The 22,731-nt window shown below is 42.1% G+C and overlaps 2 protein-coding genes across 4 annotated transcripts in view; one reads left to right on the top strand and one right to left on the bottom strand.

Annotated features, from left to right (window-relative positions):
- Window positions 1-844: 844 nt before the first annotated feature.
- pah (phenylalanine hydroxylase) lies at window positions 845-22,032 on the bottom strand. Its single transcript, XM_028570904.1, has 14 exons — window positions 22,013-22,032; window positions 20,033-20,128; window positions 17,808-17,930; window positions 8,706-8,889; window positions 5,819-5,907; window positions 5,219-5,286; window positions 3,761-3,957; window positions 3,433-3,568; window positions 3,277-3,346; window positions 2,937-2,993; window positions 2,394-2,489; window positions 1,735-1,868; window positions 1,539-1,654; window positions 845-1,354 (listed from the first exon to the last, which is right to left on the bottom strand). Exons 2-14 carry the CDS (start codon window positions 20,102-20,104, stop codon window positions 1,311-1,313), a joined length of 1,386 nt encoding a protein of 461 aa, XP_028426705.1. The 5' UTR covers window positions 20,105-20,128; window positions 22,013-22,032; the 3' UTR covers window positions 845-1,310.
- The window catches only part of LOC114550256 (uncharacterized), an 89,495-nt gene continuing 87,666 nt past the window's right edge, over window positions 20,903-22,731 (top strand). For all 3 annotated transcript variants that reach the window (XR_003691660.1, XR_003691659.1, XM_028570903.1), the window contains exon 1: window positions 20,903-21,301. The gene's annotated coding sequence lies outside the window, so the exon portion shown is untranslated. The remainder of the gene's footprint in view (window positions 21,302-22,731) is intronic.

Raw genomic sequence — 22,731 nt, 5'->3', positions numbered from 1 at the left:
AAGTGATCCCGACTGGTCCTGGCTAACGCCGCCATGCTAACCCTGCTAACTGTTAACGTTAGCAGGAGGACCAGGCAAGCAGCCCATGGCTGTTTACAACGTGTAGTTTAGCGGCTGGAGCCGACAACGGTGAGTTATTTTAAGCCACGAGAGGGGGGCTGTAAATCGGAAAGAGAGGACTGTGAGTTTGCAGTGTTTAGCGATTGTTGCCGTAATTCTAAGCCAATGAAGTGTGTTCCGTCGGCAAGGTAGTGGTATTTTTAGCGTTTCTTATTGTAATTATAAGCCGAGGAAGTGTGCCTGACTCGCGTGTGGAGAGGACAGTGAGGTTGTTGTGTTTTTAGCGGTTCATACTGTCAATTTAAGCCGAAAAAGTGTGTCTGTCAGTTGGTTACAGAGCTCAGCGTGAGCATGGGCTTTTATGACTGTCAATATAGCCAGCATCTACCGTTAGCTACTCCGCTATGCTGTGGAGTAATGTCTGGCTATGTGAGACTAGCATCTACCGTTAGCTACTCGGCTGTGCTGTGGAGTAATGTCTGGCTATGTGAGAAAAGCGTCTAGCTACATTGTTGTGAATGCTGCGGTCTCAGCCTGGCAACCTCCGTGAACTTCGAGTCTGGGCAGGAGGGGGCGGGGGAGACGACTCTCCAGTATTTTGAATTGGTAGTGCTGTAACTATTTTAACCGCAAGCTGCCAGTATTACATACAATATTACATATTGCACCTTTAAAAAGTAAAAAAAAAAAAAAAATGACAGAGAGAGAAGAGAAATTTTTTTTTTTCCATTTCATTTTCATTAAAACATTTCATGCAAATACAAAACATTTAATTCAGCCAAGCAAAATGGAAGCTAGGGGCAGAAATGATCTGTCAATATGATTTTAGGTTTGAAGTGCATAGAAAGGATTCTCATTTTTTTATTGTTTTTACATCATATTAGAAGTAAAATTTGATGTTTACATTTTGAGTTTGAAATTCATCAAAGTCACCAAAGTTACTAAAGAGATAATTTAGGTTAATTGACAAACCCTCTTATTTTGAAAAACATGTCTCTTAATAACACTAATAGCAGTACCATTTTAGCTGTTCAACACATGTATTGTTATCCTACATAAGTAACAGGCTACACTTTATTCACTTGACTAAAACACTAACTGGATTACAGTAATACTGCCAATTTGACTTATTTAAATACAAAGAAAGCTAATTTGCAAGCATGCTAAGCAGAACTGCCTAATAATAAACAAAGCTTTATTGAATAAATGAAGAGATTTTTAGGGCGCTTGGGCTCAGATTGCATTTGCATTTACTTCAGTTTCTGCAGGGCTTCACACAGTTTCCCCATTTCACCTGAAACAAGAGAAAACAAAAACAGATTTAGAGTAAAACAAAACTAACCTGGAACTTACATTTTCATGACTCAAAGTTGCCTGGCTTATTTAGTGTTAGAGTAGTTTTTCTCAGTTTATCTAATCATAGGCAAAAGAGATTTTAGTGTCCACTCCACAGTGAAATAATTAACGTAGGGGCATACTACTGATGCTGTCAGCCAGGTTCTTGAGCTGCTGGGTGTTGTCCAGCACTTCAATACTCTGGGTGTATGGATTGTAGCGCACTGAGAAAGGCCTGGGGATGGTGGCTGCAAATTTCCTGCAGGCAGAGACGTTAATGTTTTGTATGTAACCTAAACTTATATGCAGGAAAGCATAAAAAGAAACTCATTTTCTTACCTCACTTTCTCTTTGGCATCCTCAAAGCTCTCAGCAACAAAGTAAACAGGCTGGTACTCTGTGATTGGGTACTTCTGGATGCTGGTCCTGTCAGGGTCAAAGGGCTGGAGTTTTGGCTTGTCTGTCAAGCTGTACTAAAAGAAAAAAGAAAAAGAAAGGACATATTTCATTTCAGTGTCTATATGAGTGTCTCTGTTCCCATTTCTTCTAGAGTAAACAGGAAGTGCAGCATGATTCAGGGCTCTGCTGTCTTGTTGATGTGACTTGGCAGAGTGCACATCCTCTGCTGACAGCTTCTGATCTTATGTAACTTGTGACCTTGATAGAGCTGTCTGTCCTCTCTCTCTCTCTCTCTCTCTCTCTCTCTCTCTCTCTCTCTCTCTCTCTCCCCCACTTACCACTGAACCACTTTACCCACACTCCACTGGGCAGGCAGGCCCACTCCCCAGTGAAACACAAAACCAGAATCTGAGTGGACCACTAACCCACTGCCAGCAGTGCTGCTGCTGTGCAACAGGGTCAAAGTGTTATAAACAACAGATGGAGGCCAAAACTGTTCATCTTGCTGCTGCGGGGGTCCATGTTTGCTGAAAGTGATGTACAGACTGTTTTATTGGAGCCTTTGACTCAACACGTGTTGCCCCCTTCCTCTCTCTTACCTGCAGCTCTCCAAACGATGAAAGCAAGCCAGCTCCGTAAGCTTTGATCTCTGAGCCCTGCTTACAGAGGCCAAACTCCACAGTGAACCAGTACACCTGAGGGAACACATAAGATTCATAAAAATATGATCTATACACCAAATCCAGAAACAAAGAATGTTGATAAACAGGCTTCTCTGAAGTCCACGCACCAGGAGATCCTTGAGAAGATTTAAAAGGGTCACACAACATATTTTCTAACTTACATCTTGTGTTATCTACCGATGCATGTAGTTTTTGATTTGGGGTTTTCTCGGGTTTTGAGATATTTGTGATATTTCTGCTGCCACGCCAATACAATGGAGGCGAGTTAAATATCATTTTAGCTTCTCACAACCATATAGTGTATACTAAGATGGACAAAGCCTTTTTACTTTCTCCTATTGAACATAAATCAAGCCAAAGTATCCTGGATACGGGCACTGCCATGTTGCGCTGGTGATGTCATTTGGATCCAGAGTCTGTGCTGTATTGTGTGTATTGTGTAATGTATGCAGTACTCACAGTAGCAAGTTTCTCAATGAACTCATCGGGAGCACCGAGGGAGGCAAGACCGATTTCCTACGCAGAATAGCATTAAAGCATGAAAGCATAGAGATTAGAAAATGAAAATATGTTACATAGATTTGTATGTTAAGATAACAGTTCAATGATCCTTTGAGGGAAAGGAGCTGTTACGGCAGTGCAAATATGCAGACAAGTATAAAATATATTTATATCTTAAATATAAATAAATCAAAGGTAGAATGTTTTGTATGTACAGAATATACAATGGACAATGAATGTGTCTTTTTTTATTTAGTTTTGTATTTTTTACTTCTGCTCTGACAGGAAACTTAGTTACCTGTGAGAATTGGGCGAAACTGGAGTCAGCAAACAGAGGAACGTGTCCCAGAAGCTCATGGCAGATATCCCTGTGTTAAGTACCAAAATGACTCTTTAAAAATCACACATATAATGTATATTTTCCCTCTTTTATGAATAGAGTTTCGACACTCACGGCTCAGGTGTGTATGTGGGCTTGGAGCTGTGACGAATGTACTGCGTAGAATGAAAGACACGGAAAGCGAGTCCAGCCAGGAAGTCCCGGGACGAGAGCAAGCCAGCCACCGGGCGAAGCCGGAAGCCTGTGCATGCTGCAGGAAAGAGTGGGACAGATGAAAGAGGTGAGTGTTTGGTTGTGTTGAACAAGAGCAGTTAGTGAGGTGAGAGAGGGAGCAATAGGAAGAAGGGCGTTTGAACAGGACCTGCCTCCCACATTCACCTAAATGATATGAATGAAGATGTCATCCGTGGGACCTCAGGGTCAATAACAAGACAGGACTTACACTGCAGGAAGCGGGACACGTCCTCCAGCTGTGGGATGTTGTCCTGCCTGTAGCCGCAGTATTTCTCCAGCAGGGGGAAGACCCGGTTGTGTTCGCGGCAGGCGTGAGTCGGGTACAGAGTCTTCAGCTCCTTGAACACCGTCCCCCATGTGGCCTTTTCCTCCTCTGTGTACTCCACTCGAGGGATGATTTGGCCACTGGGACAAATACATGAGGTTACTGCATGTGATTTATGCTGTATCTTGTTGAGTTTTGTGTACCAGTATAAAGGCCATTCTAGGGACAAGCATTGCAAACTTAGGTTATAAATGCTGTGGCAGTTACATACCGTTTACCTGCAGATAGACGTAGTGCATGAGGACAGTATTGCATAAGCAAAACTACATTGTTACACACATATACAGTATACCAGTGTTTGCAAAAGATGTTTACCTCCACCAAGGAGGTTTAATTTTCGGTTCGGTTTGTCCATCTGTCAGCAGGATTATGACATAACTACTGGCTCAATTTTCATTAAACATGGTGGAAGAGTGTTGCATGGGCCAAGGAAGAACCTATGACATTTTGGAGAGTATCTGAATCACTGGGCGAATACACAAATTATGTTTCACTTTTTTTAACATTGGGAGATATAGGGCATGGCCTTGGCGGAGGTCTGCACTCTCCGAGTGCCCATCTAGTTCTATTTATGATGGCCAATTTTATACCTGTGAGTTTATCATGTGACACTGAAAATGTGAAAGGGCGGAGCAGTATATGCTGTATGTCCCTTACCGGTTAACGTATTTCAAGATAGCGATGAATATGGAGCGTCTAGTTTTGTGAACGTCAACACAGATTTTGATAATGAACAACTAAAAACATAAATACTGGACCTTTAAAGACACATTTATAAAAAGATATTTAGTAACAATTTTCTAGGGACCCTCACAAAGGAAATTATCAGGAAACTATGAGATCTATTATGTCTTAATATCCATTTTTAATCAATAATTCCTCCTGCTTCTGCACTGCAGACCGTAAAAATAATATAAACTGAATTATTTTATAAACGTAATGCTGATTTCCTCTAATGAACGTGTTCAAATTGATGCTTTTTGAGTTTTTTTATTTTAAATTTCCCCATGACGATAGACTGCGTGAGCACAGCATCACTTCATTATTTGTCATAATCACAGTATTCCGCAGCTGTGTAAATGCGAACCACATCAGTGGACAGTTCATTGGGTTTGCTGCTCTTTGTAGTGCCCGTGAATAATACTTCACAATTATACCACAAAGACCCTTTAAATCCACCATTGACTGCCTGTAATTTGTCCCTATTTGTTTATGATAATTTTCAAGGCAAAGCAGATAAAGAAATCACCCAGAATTACCACTAAGATATAAAAATATTTCATCCGTAACTCACACAAAATAAGATGGAGTTTAAAAATAAAGATTTTTAGGAGTAGTTACTGTCTGTAGTTGTAGGCGATGTCAGCAAACTCCTTCCTGCGGGTTCTATACACTGGATCTGTGAAGCCCTGAAAACACACACACACACACACACACACACACACACACACACACACACACACACACACACACACACACACACACACACACACACACACACACAAAGGAAATGTAAGAACTCATGATCGCAGCCTGGCCACTCACTGCTAAATCAAAGAGTGGAAATCCTCTGCTAAGGCTAAACCCTGTGGCCTTTGACAGCGTTATACACTCTATGTCTCTAATAAGAGCACGCAAATACATATTCAAATGAAGCCTTTGTAGAGTGTATTTCAGCTTATGATGAATACATTTTGCTTTAATGGCGGTGGCAAAAGGGAGCAATTATCTATAATTATAGGGGCTCAATTAAAGCAATGACATCAATTTGTGTGTGTAGATAGTTTCCATTAGAATAGACGGCAGAGTGCAGCCTGTCATCTCCGCAGCCCCGTCTTTCATAATGCGTGGGCGTGAGTGGACCATATTCACACACAAACACACGCACACATGCAGCGGCAGGATGTGGCACACAGACAGTGATGGATGAGTCATTCTTACCGGGTGATCAGAATCTAGCTCGGAGCCGTAACTGAGGATCTGGTTGGCAAAGCGGTCCAAGTCCTGGATGTCATTAGGGAACCATGGCACTGTTGAATAATAGCAGTTATGAAACATGGATAATTTATGTTTTTATTGAACATGTATTCATTCAGGTCAAATCAATTAGGAATTAATTCCACAAACGTTGACCACAGCTAAGAAAATGTAGTGCTCTTGTCATTTTATCTCTGTTCTGTGTGATCATTTATATTTCTAAGTCTAAACTATTTGTAGTCCTTATTTATGCCAAATGATGTATGAATAATAACAAAAGTGTGTAGCCCCAGTGAGGATTTGCTATTTCTTAACCCAACTGAATCTTTGGGTTTTGGACTGTTGATTGGACAAAACAAGACATTTGAACTAATTAAACTAAACTAATTATTTTACAGACTGATCGATTAATCTGCAGTGAAAACAATTTGTTGCAGCCCGAGTATTGTGTGATTCTTGACTGATTGAAATGAGAACAGATTGATATTGATGTTCGTAATGTAGATGATGGTTTGCCTGTTGGATTTCTTTTTCAGTGCCATGGCATTTTGACACTCAGCAGAACAGTAATCAAGGGTCATCTGCTTGTTCACATGGATTTATGACACTCAAAAACACTGGGGCCCAATCATTAATCTACATTTGTGCAGTGTGGTCCAGCCTGAGGCCCCAGGAAGACAATATGTTGCTGCCAGGCTCCTCTATAAACAGGCAGTCTCCAAAACTGGCCATAAATATCCCCTTGTCCACTTGACCCTGACCAGCAGACCACAGTGTCTACACCGAGGTCAAAGGAGGATCCATGGTGGCCCTGTCTGTCTCTGCCGGGACCTTGGCATGTTCTCCTTCCCTGTGTTAGTCTGGGTCCAGGAGACAGAGCTCCTCTGTTCCTGCTGAGCCTGTTGGTTCTCAGTAGCTAAACTAATGTCATTCTGGAAACAACTAATAAAGGGGTCTAGATGTGGGCGATGGGCCATCAGTCTCATCGGCGACGCTGGCTGTCCATTACCCAGTCTGGCTGGGGAGTCATGAAGCACCACCCAACAGCCAACAATGTGCTCAGTTGATAAATGGAACATTTCAGCTGTACTGATCTCCATTTAATTAGATTTTTTAGCCACGCTAGCTGTGTGGCTTCAGGGATGGCAATGTTGGTTGGTTGGTCCATCACTTTGACCCAGGCTGAAATAGCTTAAAGTGATGGTTCGGAGTAATTTCACCCTAGGGTCCTTTGCACCATGACCTCGAGCCAAACACCCCCCCAGAAGCTTTTTTCAGCTGGGTCTAACATTGTGAGAGTTAGCGTAGAGCAGCGTTATCAGCTGAATAGCTTAGCGCAGGGGCTAATGGACCCACGTTTGTATCTCGTAAATGACCCCACTAATAATGCCCGAAATGATACCAAACGTCTACTGTAGTACAAATAGGTTATGTACTCATAAAACGATGGATTGGAAAGTTTGTAAGTACACCAGAAGTTTATGTAAATAACACTTGCCTGCTGGCTTCTGCTCTCTGCTGTTGTTGTTGCTGTAAGACGAGTGATACAAATTACAACACCGAAAAGAGATGCAACAAAAATATTTTTTAATTTAACTCTTTTTTTTTTTTAAATAAGTGCTGTAGTATAACTAGCAGGAGTAACTAAATAAGTAATAACTGAGGTAAGTTTGGAGACATTACCTTATTTAATCATTAAATTAATAAATATTTTTGTTGTATCTCTTTTCGGTGTAGTAATTTGTAGACAGCCCTAAGCACTCGTCTAACTGCAGGTAGCAGCAGCAACAGCAACAGAGAGCAGAAGAGAGCAGGCAAGTGTTCATAAACTTCTGGTGTACTTACAAACTTTCCAATCCATCGTTTTATGAGTGCATAACCTATTTGTACTAGTGTAGAAGTTTGGTATCATTTCGGCATTATTAGTGGGGTCATTTACGAGATACAAACGTGGGTCCATTAGCCCCTGCGCTAATAAGCTATTCAGCTGATAACGCTACTCTACGCTAACTCTCCCAATGTTCGACCCAGGTGAAAAAAACTTCTGGGGGGGGTGTTTGGCTCGAGGTCATGGTGCAAAGGACCCTAGGGTGAAATTACTCCGAACCATCACTTTAAAAACTATTGAATGGATTGGCATGAAACGTGGTTCAGATGTCCCATGTCCCCCAAAAGATGAACCCTAATGACCTGACTTTTCCAACTGTATAGCACCACCAGCAGGTCAAAAGTTTCACCTATGTAGCAAAATATCTTTACATCGGTTGGATTGGCATAACTGATGAAGACATTCATGATCCCCAGAGGATGAACCCTGTTGACTTTGGTAATCCTCTGAGTTTTCCTCTAGCGCCTCAATGAGGTTGACATTTGTGGTTTTCACTGAAATATCTTGACAAATGTTTGATTCACCATGAAATTTGATGCACACATTCACGTTCCCCTCGGGATGAATTGTAATAACTTCGTCGGGATTCTGACTGTCTAAAAACGGTTTAACACTAGGTAAAATGGAACACACAGTAAACAATACCCGCTAAAAAATCAGCATGTTTGCAAAATTCACTAAACCTATGGCAAAGTCTGTGGTTCTAATAACGTGTGACACAAACATTTAAACACTCCTTCCAGTTAAGAAACAATTGAAACAAAATACATTTTTATTTATTAATTTTATTTTATTTATTTAGTAAATATGATGGATCAGATTAAATTTGGATAAAGGGGGAACTCTTTTCCTCAGACATCCATTTGTGAACTCACAACATGTGGAGCATGTCATGTATACACATTGCTATTATGTTGAGGATTCATTCTCATCCTCTCACTACGGTTACACAAAAACACTAACCTGTGTCCTTCTGTTTGTTGCGTGACAGCTCATGCACATGGCCGCTGATTTGTGTACGCAGGCCTTCAATGACGTCATCCAGAGCCTGGGAGCAGGTGGGGTCCACGCTGATGAAGAACTCGTACTGGTCTTTGTCCATCCGCGACGGACGGGACTCGATGTGCGTCAGGTTGATGCCATTCTCCTGCGAGAAGAGACTGTGGTGAGACCTGAGGTGATATTTGTTTGTGTTTTAAAGAACTTGTTGGCCTCCATTTAGATTTTATGTAATTTTTCAATGGAAGGCAAAAGAATCATCATATAAACAAAGTGGAATAATGACAAAATACATGCATGTATGATAAGAAATATTCAACAGAGGGTCCGTGACACCTAGGGGGTCCTCAGAGTTAGTGCAGGGGGGCTGCCAAATTATTTGTTTACAAAAAACTTTATTTTTTCAAAAATGTACAGTATATATGTCTCAAAGTACACATTAATAACATTTTCAACTAACATTTTAATCGTAAAGATAAATTGGCCTATTTGTAAAAAACACATTGAAGATAAGCTTTAAGCTATAGTCAAGCTTAAGGATTCACTGCCATTCATTTTCATCCATGCAGCCCAGTTTATTGCAACATCATTTTGTATAGTATATGTAGTAGGGGGTCCCTACTCCGTCTCTCTTTTAGCTAAGGGGTCCTTGGCCTGAAAAACGTTGAAGACCCCTGATCTATGTGAGAAACAACTGTGAGTGTTTTTGCTGCAACAGGCTCCAGCACTGCTTTCGTTCCACCACTAGAGTGCAGTGTTTTCTTACTAAATTGATGGCTATTTATCAGACATTGTGGAGTCCACCATGGCCTTGATTCAGAAAGCTGCCTTGAACTTTTTATCTGCAAACTGACACTGAGCCAGACAGAATGGATTTATGACATTTAGGCTTTTTCTCATTCTGCAGCATGAACACAAAACCCTTGGAATGTTTCCAAACCCTTTCGGACAGGAATTCTTCTTAATGTCCAAAATGCAGAGAGGCTCCAGCTCATGCTGGAGAGCGTGACAATCTTTGAAGTGGTAATTACCATTAAAAAGTTATTTATGTTTACGTAACTTTGGGGAAGGAGAGGGAGTATGTTGTTCTCTGTCTACTATAGGCTAAGTAAAGAGGTGGGTGTGTGCAGCAGGGCCTCCCCTTTTCTCCCATCTGGATCCTATTCTACATTTAACAGCTTTTTTTGATGAACCTGTGGGCCTGCATCCCCCAGGAGTGACTACAGAGATGACAAAAGAGTCCAGGTTGGCATTCAAAAGAAAAGATGAGTCGTTTTTTTGTGATGTGCCGTTATCTATTGACTGTCAGCTGACTTACTGAAGATTTCTAAGCATATGAGCAGATGTTGTCCCATTGAACTTCTCAATTATTTAACTTAATTACTGTAAATCTTCCCCATAAGTTCAAAAACATGATATATAAAACAATGTGAACTGAATATATTATGTATATAGAACATTTCATCTTAAAAAAACTGACGAAGTGAGTTCAAGTATAACTAACTATCCATCATTGATTTCCCTTTTAAAATATATAATAGTTAAAAAGGAAGACGTCTAGTCTGACAAATAAGTCAAAGATTTTAAAACTAAAATTAAGATATAGATTGTGCAAAAGTGGCTGCATCTAATTATTTGGAAGATGCCCCCTAATATGTTGTACATTCATTGCATTTAGCAATTAAAAAAAAGAAGGGTGAAGCTTTGGGATTACAACATTTAAATTCATATATTTAATATTAAGTGATCAATGTGTACCTGACCACAGACAAAAGCTCAGTGATGCTGTTCTTTCTTTGCACAAAGGGAAACACTTTAACATCTGTGCTATTGGTTGCCTGGCCCAGTTTAACATAAAAGTTAAATCCTAATCCCAGCAGCATGCAGGGGTTATTTGGTCAGATTTCTGTACCCCTCTGAGCCGTCCCACGACTGTAAGGCAGGTGACATCCACCCTTCTGTCGCCCACTGAGGCGCGAGGTCAGCCCATGACTCTGACTCGTCACATGGAGACCATGTTACTGTGTCACGTGTGTTTAAGGCCCAGGCGGATAAACAGTGTTGTGGTTTTATTTTGCAACTTTCTGACTGAAATGTGGAGAATACAGACATAATGATAAGATGCCACAGCTGCTCGGCTACACGCTAGCACATTGCTCTACGGAGCAAGCAGTCGTTTTCAATTTATCAGAGAACACAGAGAAAAACGAGGAAGAGGTACAGTATGTTTTCTTCAAAACTGTGTTTATAGGGAAATGAACATGTGTTACATTGTTGTAAGGAAGAGAGGGGCGTGTTGATGGTTTGGGGGGTAATTTGGCCTGTTTTGAAGAAAAACTGGAAAGAACAGGAGATCAGGGGGAGGAAGGGGGTGGAGCAGGGGGAGGATTTTGAAAGTGGGATCTCATAGGTTCAAAAAGGATCCTGATATTTGCTGCTGCATTTGGAGAGCAGCATATTGCACATACTTGTTATATTTAACAGAGTCAACCCACCCACATCTCTACCCCACAAAAACATTTTTCTTTAACCTAAAACATCTTTTGTCTTGGGATATTTTGCATGTTTTTGAACTGTTTTCCTGCAGAATGTTCTGGAGATGACTTCTGTTTTGCCTGCCAAAAGAGCAAACTTGAACCTTAAACTAACATGTCGAAGATCAAAAAATGAGTTGTTTACTTCATGCGTTTGTAGAGTCACGTACACACGTATGTATTTTGTTTTGTTTAATGTTAATCAGTAACTTTATGATTGTGAAAGACCTGAAAAAGTTTAATCATCGACTAATTGTATTTATCTTTTGAAAAAAAAAAACGCTTATGTGATTTCTTGCTGAGAGTTTAATGAGAAGATTGATACTGTTGAAGTAAAAAGTTAAAACTATGCTTACGTTTTGAAAACAATGTACTTTAAGGTAAATAATGTAACTTAAAAAATGTAAACTGTTGTGTAACTGAGTGAAGGAATATTTCAATACTGATTAAGCTTAATCAGCACTTGTCTGACTCACACCTTCTCAAGCTTCTAAAGAATTGATTAGGTCATTGCTGTTATTTAGCATAAATGTAAAAAGCGCTAGAAGACTTATTGTTTAAACAACTTTGAGAGCCATCGCCAGTTGAGCCAGACATTATTAAGACAAAGAACGAGTATTGCTGTAGTTTGGAAACAATTTACACCGTCTCGATAAGATCCTGTGACCGGGTGTAGCCTCAATACACTAATTGGGAACATACACCTTTTCTTTTGAGGGACATCTGACCAATAGGGGAAGATTTCATTTGAGGAACCACCCAGATGTAGGGGAATAAATGTGTGATCCGGGGAATGTCTCAGCACTTCAATCTGTGACCCCGCAAGGGAAGCAGTTGGAGTCCGCTGTTTACAGTGTATTTGTTTGTCATGTCACATGACTGTTCTTCTGTAACTCCACAAGGAGAAGCATGAGATCAGTCCGCTGTCAGCTGCAGTGTAACATTTGTGTTTTGACTGTTGTTTTCACTGTGTTGTTTTATTAAACCTTTTAGTTAACTTTCAATATCACAGCTTCTCCTTCCTCCTCTAGAAATCAGAACGAACACGTCTTTTAGAGATTTTTTAACAATACCACTTTCAAAATTTCACCAAAGTAAAGTACAAAAGAAGTATGCAAAATGACCCCTGTCAGCGTGTTATTTTATTATATTGGATTATTATTACCGATGTTTTAAAGTGCAAGCAGTGTTTTAAAGAAACACTCCACCAATTTGAATCTTGGAAATTCAGTTTATTCATCACAAGTCTGGTAAAACAGGTGTATAATATCTTCTGTGGATCTGGAGGAAGCTTTCCGAAGTTTAAGAAGCAAGGGTCTAATGAAAAACACTTTTGAATTGCATTATGGGAAATGTAGGATTTATTCTAGGGACAAAATGTCAGGATCCCGGACTCTACTGTTTTACTTTTGATCTTCTGTTTTTTGTCCCCTAACTTTATAAAAGTGCAAAATGAAATAGCTAAAGTGTCCCTTTAATATTGCAGCTGGTTATGATGGATTTATTTGAACTACTTTAGAAACTATTTAGTAGTTTAATCTGTAAAAATGTATCAATATAAAAGCTGATTATATATTTTATACAAAGTATGTAAAATCCAAATTTTGACAGTAACTAATAACGGTTGTGAGGTGAAATATGTTCAACTATTACACATGTAGTTAAGTGGCAGTATAAAGTGAATAAAAATGATCAAATACAGTATAAATTATATTTCAAATCTGGACTAATTTAATGTTTTCCACCTCTACAAACCAGAAGTGTGTGATCAGTTTTTCTAAACAGTCCAATTAAGAGAGACAACACGTCTTCGAGGACCTTTAACCAAGTCCAGTTCCCCTTGATTTGAACCTTCCTTGGATATCTAGGACCTTAACAGACATGAGCAGTCCAGTGTTTGACTATTTCATTATTACTATAAAACCCTGGACGAGGTGGGTTAGTGGCTCAAAGAGATAGCTGTCATGTTTGCACACGTCTGATACACAAATATCTGAGATAAGCTCAGTTTGTTTAGTTTACCTCTTTGAAGGATCAGAAAAGAACATGAACTACAGATAATTATATATGTGTATATATATATATATATATATATATATATATATATATATATATATATGAACTAACTTACCTTCCTCTGCTCCAACTGTTAAAATTAAATGTAACTGATGAACTAGATCTTGTAATACTGTAATCTTTTAATATTTCAAATTTAGAAGAAACTCAATGTTATGTAGCTTGTTTTGTTTAATGTTAATCAGTAACTTTATGAAAATAAAAGACCTGAGGAAGTTCATCTTCAACTCATCACGTCCGTCTGCCTTCGATCAGACCATTATTGATACGTGAGGAATAGTCGGCATCTCTAAAGGTCACCAATTGACATGTATTTGTTTACTCCCAAAAACTGTGTTAAAATGACAATTCACCATTTTACAGGGACAATTTAACCCCCCCCTCCTCTCCGTGAACCATCACCTTATCGTGGTGGAGAGGTTTGTGTGTCTCTGTGAACCTGAGGGCTGTGTTGTCTGGAGCTTTGTGCTCCTGGTAGGGTCTCCCAAGGCAAAGTGGTCTCAGGTGAGGGGCCAGACAAAGAATGGTTCAAAAACCCCAATGAAAAAGCTAAGCAGAGATGGAGTGACCCTGCCCGAGGAAGCCCGGGGCCCCGCCTGGAGCCAGGCCCAGACGGTGGGCTCGCCGGCGAAGCGCCTGGTGGCGGGTTTTGCCACGGAGCCCGGCCGGGCACAGCCCGAACAAGCTACGTGGCAACTCCCTCTCCATTCCATGGGCCCACCACCTGTGGGAGGAACCGTTGGGGTCGGGTGCGATGCCACATGGGTGGCAGTGAAGGTCAGGGGCCTCGACGGACCAGACCCGGGCAGCAGACGCTGGCTCTGGGGACGTGGAACGTCACCTCTCTGTGGGGGAAGGAGCCGGAACTGGTGCGGGAGGTGGAGCGCTACCGGTTAGATCTGGTGGGGCTTACCTCTACGCACAGTCTCGGTTCTGGAACCATACTCCTGGATAGGGGTTGGACTCTTTTTCTCCGGAGTTGCCCAGGGTGTGGCGCCGGGCGGGTGTGGGGATACTCACAAGCCCCGGCTGAGCGCCGCTGTGTTGGAGTTTACCCCGGTGGACGAGAGGGTCGCCTCCCTACGCCTGCGGGTTGTGGGGGGGAAAACTCTGACTGTTGTTTGTGCATATGCACCAAACAGGAGTTCGGAGTATTCGGCCTTCTTGGAGACCTTGACTGGAGTCCTGCATGGGGCTCCAGTGGGGACTCCATTGTTCTGCTGGGGGACTTCAACGCACACGTGGGCAATGATGGAGACACCTGGAGAGGCGTGATTGGGAGGAACGGCCTCCCTGATCTAAACCAGAGTGGTTGTTTGTTGTTGGACTTCTGTGCTAGTCATGGATTGTCTATAACGAACACCATGTTCGAACATAGGGATGCTCATAAGTGTACCTGGTACCAGAGCACCCTAGGCCGAAGGTCAATGATCGATTTTATAATCGTTTCATCTGATCTGAGGCCGTATGTTTTGGACACACTCGGGTGAAGAGAGGGGCAGAGCTGTCAACCGATCACCATCTGGTGGTGAGTTGGGTCAGAGGGTGGGGAAGACTCTGGACAGACCTGGTAAGCCCAAACGTGTAGTGCGGGTAAATTGGGAACGTCTGGAGGAGGCCCCTGTCCAACAGACTTTCAACTCACACCTCCGGGCGGAGCTTTTCGTGCATCCCTGTGGAGGCTGGGGGCATTGAACCCGAGTGGACAATGTTCAAAGTTTCCATTGCTGAAGCTGCAGCGAGGAGCTGTGGTCTTAGGGTCTTAGGTGCCTCAAGGGGCGGTAACCCACGAACACCGTGGTGGACAACGGTGGTCAGGGAAGCCGTCCGACTGAAGAAGGAGTCTTTCCGGGATATGTTATCCCGGAGGACTCCGGAGGCAGTTGCAGGGTACCGGAGGGCCCGAAGGGCTGCAGCCTCTGCCGTGAAAGAGGCAAAGCAGCGGGTGTGGGAGAAGTTTGGAGAAGACATGGAGAAGGACTTTCGGTCGGCACCAAAGTGCTTCTGGAAAACTGTTCGCCACCTCAGGAGGGGGAAGCGGGGAACCATCAAAGCTGTGTACAGTAAGGATGGGACACTGTTGACCTCAACTGAGGAGGTAATAGGGCGGTGGAAGGAGCACTTTGAGGAACTCCTGAATCCGACTAATACGCCCTCTATGTTAGAGGCAGAGCTGGAGGATAATGGGGGATTGTCGTCGATTTCCCAGGCGGAAGTCACTGATGTAGTCAAACAACTACACAGTGGCAAAGCCCCGGGGATTGATGAGATCCGTCCAGAAATGCTCAAGGCTCTGGGTGTGGAGGGGCTGTCCTGGTTGACACGCCTTTTCAACATTGCGTGGAAGTCTGGGACGGTGCCAAAGGAGTGGCAGACTGGGGTGGTGGTTCCCCTTTTTAAAAGGGGGACCAGAGGGTGTGTGCCAATTATAGGGGTATCACACTTCTCAGCCTCCCTGGTAAAGTCTACTCCAAGGTGCTGGAAAGGAGGGTTCGCCAATAGTCGAACCTCGGGTTGAGGAGGAACAATGCGGATTCCGTCCTGGTCGTGGAACAACGGACCAGCTCTTCACTCTCGCAAGGATCCTGGAGGGAGCCTGGGAGTATGCCCAACCGGTCTACATGTGTTTTGTGGATTTGGAGAAGGCGTATGACCGGGTCCCCCGGGAGATACTGTGGGAGGTGCTGCGGGAGTATGGGGTGAGGGGGTCTCTTCTCAGGGCCATCCAATCTCTGTACAACCAAAGCGAGAGCTGTGTCCAGGTTCTCGGTAGTAAGTCGGACTCTTTTCAGGTGAGGGTTGGCCTCCGCCAGGGCTGCGCTTTGTCACCAATCCTGTTTGTAGTATTTATGGACAGGATATCGAGGCGTAGTCGGGGTGGGGAGGGGTTGCAGTTTGGTGGGCTGGGGATCTCATCGCTGCTCTTTGCAGATGATGTGGTCCTGATGGCATCATCGGCCTGCAACCTTCAGCACTCACTGGATCGGGTTCGCAACCGAGTGTGAAGCGGTTGGGATGAGGATCAGCACCTCTAAATCTGAGGCCATGGTTCTCAGCAGGAAACCGATGGAATGCCTTCTCCAGGTAGGGAATGAGTCCTTACCCCAAGTGAAGGAGTTCAAGTACCTTGGGGTTGTGTTCGCGAGTGAGGGACAATGGAGCGGGAGATTGGTCGGAGAATCGGGCGCAGCGGGTGCGGTATTGCATTCAATCTATCGCACCGCTGTGACGAAAAGAGAGCTTAGCCAGAAGGCAAAGCTCTCGATCTACCGGGTCAGTTTTCGTTCCTACCCTCACCTATGGTCATGAAGGCTGGGTCATGACCGAAAGAACGAGATCCAGGGTACAAGCGGCTGAAATGGGTTTCCTCAGGAGGGTGGCTGGCGTCTCCCTTAGAGATAGGGTGAGAAGCTCAGTCATCCGTGAGGAGCTCGGAGAGAGCCGCTGCTCCTTTGTCGAAAGGAGCCAGTTGAGGTGGTTCGGGCATCTGGTAAGGATGCCCCTGGGCGCCTCCCTAGGGAGGTGTTCCAGGCACGCCCAGCTGGGAGGAGGCCTCGGGAAGACCCAGGACTAGGTGGAGGGATTATATCTCCAACCTGGCCTGGGAACGCCGATCCCCAGTCGGAGCTGGTTAATGTTGCTCGGGAAAGGGAAGTTTGGGGTCCCCTGCTGGAGCTGCTCCCCCCGCGACCCGACACCGGATAAGCGGACGAAGATGGATGGATGGAATTTAACCCCTCGTGACACAAAAAATGTGTTGTCGTTTTTAAAATGTGTTGTCGTCAGGCTAGCTGTTTCCAGGCTTTATGCTAAGCTAACAGACATTTCTCAACTAACTCTCAGCAAGAAAGTGAATCACTGTATTTCCCATGTCAGACTATTCATTTAAACATTCGGCCTATTTACTCTCTTTTTCACTCTTCTATCATGAGAAAATTGTTGTGTTGTGAATTCATTTGACTCAAATGCATTTAATAATTGTCATATAAAACAAAAGACAGTATGTGTTGAGGTTAGATGTGCAGTCAATCTTAGCCACTTGAAGAAAACTCAAAAAATGTGTTTTTAACCACATCATGAAGTGGTTGGTTTTACCCCAAGTAGACTTAACCCCCCCAGTGGTAAATGAACATTCCTGCATGCTCTGGTTGGTGTTAATCTGCAGGAGCAGCAACTGCATGCAATTTTGCCTCCTGAACAGATACAGTCAAGACTGCATCAAGGCCAATTCAGACCAGGGTTCCCTTTGTGTTTGTTACCTTGCAACTTATGTCAGGATCTGAGAGTTATCGATATATCTTCTAATAATGGCTGAAGCCATACATCTGTTCTGTTCATCTATCTGTTATACTGTATGTAAGCCCTGGGGATGGCTATAAGCAAGATCAGTGGAAGCATTCAGGCTTTTGTTCAACAGTGAAGGGGTGACCGCATGTATGTGAGTATAGACATTTACCTCAAAGAGTCGCAGGCCCTTGGCTAAAGCTCCAACCTCCTCTTTCAGGGAGAAGATGCAGGAGATCACTTCGGACTTCTTGTTGGTCTCCTCCTCCAGGTACATGGAGCCCCTTCTTCTTTGCTGAAAGTCACATTTCAAGAAACAACACAGGGCTTAAATGTGGGGTTTATGTTTTTCTTTTTTTTTACACAAGCAGAATCTCAGGGGAGCACCTAAAACTACTTTTACCGCAGAAGTCAATGAAAGCAAAGTGATACTGAATGCAGTCATTTTAATAGTTTATCTTGATCTTCTTATGATTTCTGTGATGAAAACATGTTTTTAAACCTAAATCTGGCAGTTTAATGGATATGATCGTCTTCTTCAGTAGTTCTCAACCTTTTTCCTTGAAGCCCTCCCTAAATTTAAAAGAAAAGCTGACCTACACAGCCCAATAGTCTCCTGGTGTCGTTTCATTTTGCTTGGCTTTATGAGCTATAGCTTCTCGCCACAAATGACACATTGTGTCCTGTCCTTTCATAAAACCGAACTCAAGGTAACTTTACAGATATACATGTAGCCTTACTTTCTTTTTTGATACTGATGAGTCATCAGCACTTTTACGTTCTTTAGACATGTTGTTTCATTCATCAAATAGTGATGCTTGGACTGCAGAAATGCAAAAATGAGGATTATCAAGCTAGCTGACCTGACGAAACTGATTGAAAGCTCTGGTCACAGAGGTTGAGAAGTCCCATAGATTTGGCCAACTGAGTAGTTAACCATTTTTAAGTGAGGACAAAAAAAAATATCATTTAAAAAAATAGCTCTATATACAGACTTTTGTATAAATTATCCAGTAAGTGTTATTATGATTTTAGTTAATGTGTGCAAATCTAATTTTGACAACCTCAGAGCAGACAAAGCCTCCACAATCTGCCCCCTGAATCCCGGGTTGGGAACCACTGGTCTACTTAACAAGGTCTGGCAATGCGAGACTAACTTAACTCTAACAAAGCTTTTAAAACACCACAGTTCCACTTTTTAAATCAAGTAGGTGTGTAAATCTCAGATTCTCAGAGATCTTCTAATTGCTATATTGCTGATTCATCTGGGTTTTGAACTCATTCTGCACGCCTGTGTCTTAGCACAGCCATATGTTGGAGAACGTGCATGAAATCTGTGTAAAAGCCATGACATTCTGCATGCAAGGCATCTGAGTAGCTTGAAACCTTAACACCTTTAACCTTTTGACACAGAGCTTTGCAGTGGGTGTGCTGGCACTGATCATAAGCCCCTCACAGTGGGTCAGAATATCTTACACATGAAGAATTTCCTATACAGTGCAGCTAGTTATTTATTACATTTTTTAATTAAATAAACATTTCATATGGAGCTCCAGTACAGTCTTTACTCATGGACCAAAATGTTACATTATGAATGAAATGTTAAATTAGACATTTAGTTTTAAGATTTTCTTGACTGCAAGAGTAGATCACAGGAATATATTTTCAGCATTTTTTTTTTTACTATTGATCAATCTACAGATTAATCGTTTTGACTATAATAATGAAAAGTTCTAATAGTTTCCCACTACCCAAAGTAATGTCTTTATATAGCTGTTTTGCCAAATCAATAACCTAAAGATATTTAATTAATCTTTGACATAAGACAAAGAAATAAATATAAGGAATATTCATGTTTGAGAAGCCGGAACTAGGTCATGTCTGGCATTTTTGCTTGGAAAATAACTTGTTCGATCATCAAAATAGTTGCAAGTTATTTTCTTGTTGATCGACTAAAGCTTTAGCTGTATATAAACATAACTGACAGGATTTTTTTTTTCTTAATCCAGGCAGCCCAAATACCAGCATACATAGAATCATTTTTGTTTTTGTAGGGCTTTGTCATATTTTCCAGTTGTATTATGACAGCACATAACATCAGCTGTTATTTTTGTTTGTTTTTTTAAACTTTCTTTTCACTGAGGCAGTTTCCCATGCTTTGTCATGCTGTAGCCTACTACCTGGAATAATCCAGCGATGACTGGCTCTATCACTGCTGTTGCATTTAAAACAGAATTGAATTAGCAAAAGATTATTATTTACAATAACTTTAAGCTTTTTTTTCTGCTTAAAATGACCATAGCATGACAGAAGAACACAAATAAGTGGATGAATTTCTGGATATAAAAAAGTGGTGCCACTTAAAAAGTGATCTAGCAGGTATAACATCAGATTTACCCCTGTGCCTGGCTGCTCTGTCTCTGCCTCTTGCCCGGAGTTTCCATTGACTCTTTTGTATGCTGCGTCCATCCTTTTGCTCTTCAGGTGAACAACCTGTGTGTGCAGATGCTGAACTGTAATAGGCTTTGTGTGTGCAGCTCCTGTCTATAAAACCTCTGCGTTGCAACGCCGGCCCACGTGACACCTCCCCCCACTCCCCCTCTGTATCGGTATGTCACGAGACAGTAGAATTTCAATGGCACATCGGGTTCTTGTTGTCCAGCGATGTGTTGCGGTTGCACTCTGGTATGCAGCACAGCTGGTTTTCAGCTAAAGCAATTTTTTTTCTTTTTTCTGCCCAGATGCTTTTTTTTGTTTGTGCAATCTGACTGACCTGAGAACACATAGAAGTTACCTAAAACCGACGTTAATTAACGTATAAACATTTGATTTACACTTACTCTGGTGGAAGAAGCCTGCTTGGTTTGTTAGTAAAAGTCCTACTACTGTACTTATACTTTATGTACCTGAAGTAGAAATGTTCTTGTAGGGTATGTACTTGAAGTACGAAAGAAGAAAATACTCATTATGCAGAATGGCCCATTTAAGAATAATATGTATTATATAACTGGATTCTAATTATTGATGCAAATGTGTTCATTACGTTATTGTTGCAGCTGGTAAAGGTGGGGGGAACTTCAATTACTTTGTATAGCTTAATCCATCCTGTGACGTGTGAATTTCCCTCTTGGGAATTAATATAATGTGCTGTCATTATTAGTATTAGTTTGCAGCATTTTTTTTTTTAGAAATCCGCATAAGTGATTGGCTGGTTCTGGCCAATCACTTATGCGGATTTCTAAAATTTCTTAAGCCCATAACGTAGCTGCGTGAGCGCAGGAGGACCTCGTACCTATATACTGTCTATGCCTCGTACATGTAGGCAGATATCTATGGGTATACCACAGATAGAGAAGCTATCACCTAGCTAGCTAAGAAAAAAAGCTTAAAAAGTAATGCAAATGTTGTCATGGATATTGGAAAACTGCTAAAACAAACAAACAAACAAAATACAAAGGTAGACCAAAAGGCTTTAGCTAGCACACTCAGAGACTCCTACTGAAACAGAAAGCGGCTAAGCAGGTGCAGCAAAAACCGCGCTTGCCGCCACGCTAATGTTAGCCTCGAACTTCTCATGCTCTGAGCTAGCTACATCACTCCTTTTTACTTAGCTAGGGAGTTTTATTCGGTGGAGAAACGTCGCCTGCCCCCTTAAAGAACTTGAAGGTGAGTTAAATAATTGTCTCTATGTAAGAGTGAATTTATTTGTGTATAACAGACAGTGTGTCAAAACTTGTGCTCTTAAATGTGTACATTTAGCCTGTTATTTATTGATTTGGACTCGGTATGTTTTGTTTGTTTTAAACTGGACCAAGTACATTACTCGAGTAAATGTACTTAGTTATATTTCAATGAATAAGACAAATAATAAGTCTACAGCCTTGTACTTCAACTCTAAAGTGTTTTGAACTAAATGCTAACGTCATCATGCTACCATAGCCACCTGTGACAATGCTAGCATGTTTATGTTTAGCAGGTATAACGTTTACCATGTTCAACACAAAGTGCAGCGATGAGTGTCATAAGTTTTGCAAGTATACATGAGTTTCTCGGCAACGTCATCACTGCTTGCGCACGCAACCGGGGGGCAGAAAGAAGACGTGTTTTGTGTAGCTATCTAGCTGGCTAGTAGCGGCATAGCGTAAGTCAAAATTCCAAGGAGTTGTTGCGTAGTTAATTGTACAAACAGAGCCAGTGATGGGTGCCTGATGTTTAACATACCTAGGATAGGGGGAAGCATGCTTTTGCCAAAAACCGGCGGAGGTTATGGCTTCAAGCCATAAGAGGGGTTGATTGGGTTCATATGCAAGAGTCAGGCTCCCATTGTATCAATCAGAAAAGTTGCAGCTTGTGGTTGTTCAGCTAAGTGATATCTACCTGTCAGGGCTGTGGTACTCGAGTCCGGACCATAGACAATTAAAGGTCCGGACTCGAGACAAGTTTAGACAGCTAGCTAAAGCTACGCCGATGTTTTGCTAACGTTAGCGCAACAGTGTTAGCCTAGCCTACTAGGTAAATATTACGACTGCCTTCGGAGTTTACTATATCTGCGTCCACGTTGCCAACATAGGACCTGTGGCGTTAGTGCTCCTTTTGTACATAACTTTATTGAATGAAATATTAAGCTTCGCTCCTCTGAGATGGGTGGGTTTTACGTACAAAGATAACTGGCTATAGTTAGCCTACATTAGCTAGCGGACATTAGCTAACGTTGCCGAGACAGTGCCAGTAGAGCTTCGGCGAGCTAACCAAGACAGTGTTGTCGCCCTCTCGCCCACAATCAACCTCTGCTGCGAAAAACAATCAACCTGCAGTGATGTTTTGATGTTTCTGGCCATTATTTTAAGGCATAAACCAACCATAAGGGTACACTCAGGAGTAACCCTGCTTCTAACATGGGCTATTACATTAGCCTAAAATGATAATTATAGCCATACATATATCACAGTAACACTGCAAAATTAAAGACCGACAAACAGATCCAACTAAAATCATGTTTTATTAAGTCAGCAGTTATATACAAACAATAAGGAAAGCTTAAAGGAATACGCCACTGGAATGCATGTCGAAATTCTAACAGCGAGGTTTCCCCATTG

Source organism: Perca flavescens, chromosome 23 (assembly GCF_004354835.1).
Source record: "Perca flavescens isolate YP-PL-M2 chromosome 23, PFLA_1.0, whole genome shotgun sequence".
Classification (NCBI taxonomy): Eukaryota; Metazoa; Chordata; class Actinopteri; order Perciformes; family Percidae; genus Perca; species Perca flavescens.
Note: the sequence above shows the minus strand (reverse complement) of the source record. Positions and strands in the feature narration are given on the sequence as shown.

Coding starts and splice junctions, on each gene's coding strand:
- pah (XM_028570904.1), bottom strand. CDS start 20,104: ATGGACGCAGCATACAAAAGAGTCAATGGAAACTCCGGGCAAGAGGCA. Junction 2,490..2,936: donor TCATTGAGAAACTTGCTACT/GTGAGTACTGCA, acceptor GTGTTCCCTCAG/GTGTACTGGTTCACTGTGGA. Junction 1,869..2,393: donor CATCGTTTGGAGAGCTGCAG/GTAAGAGAGAGG, acceptor TTTTTCTTTTAG/TACAGCTTGACAGACAAGCC.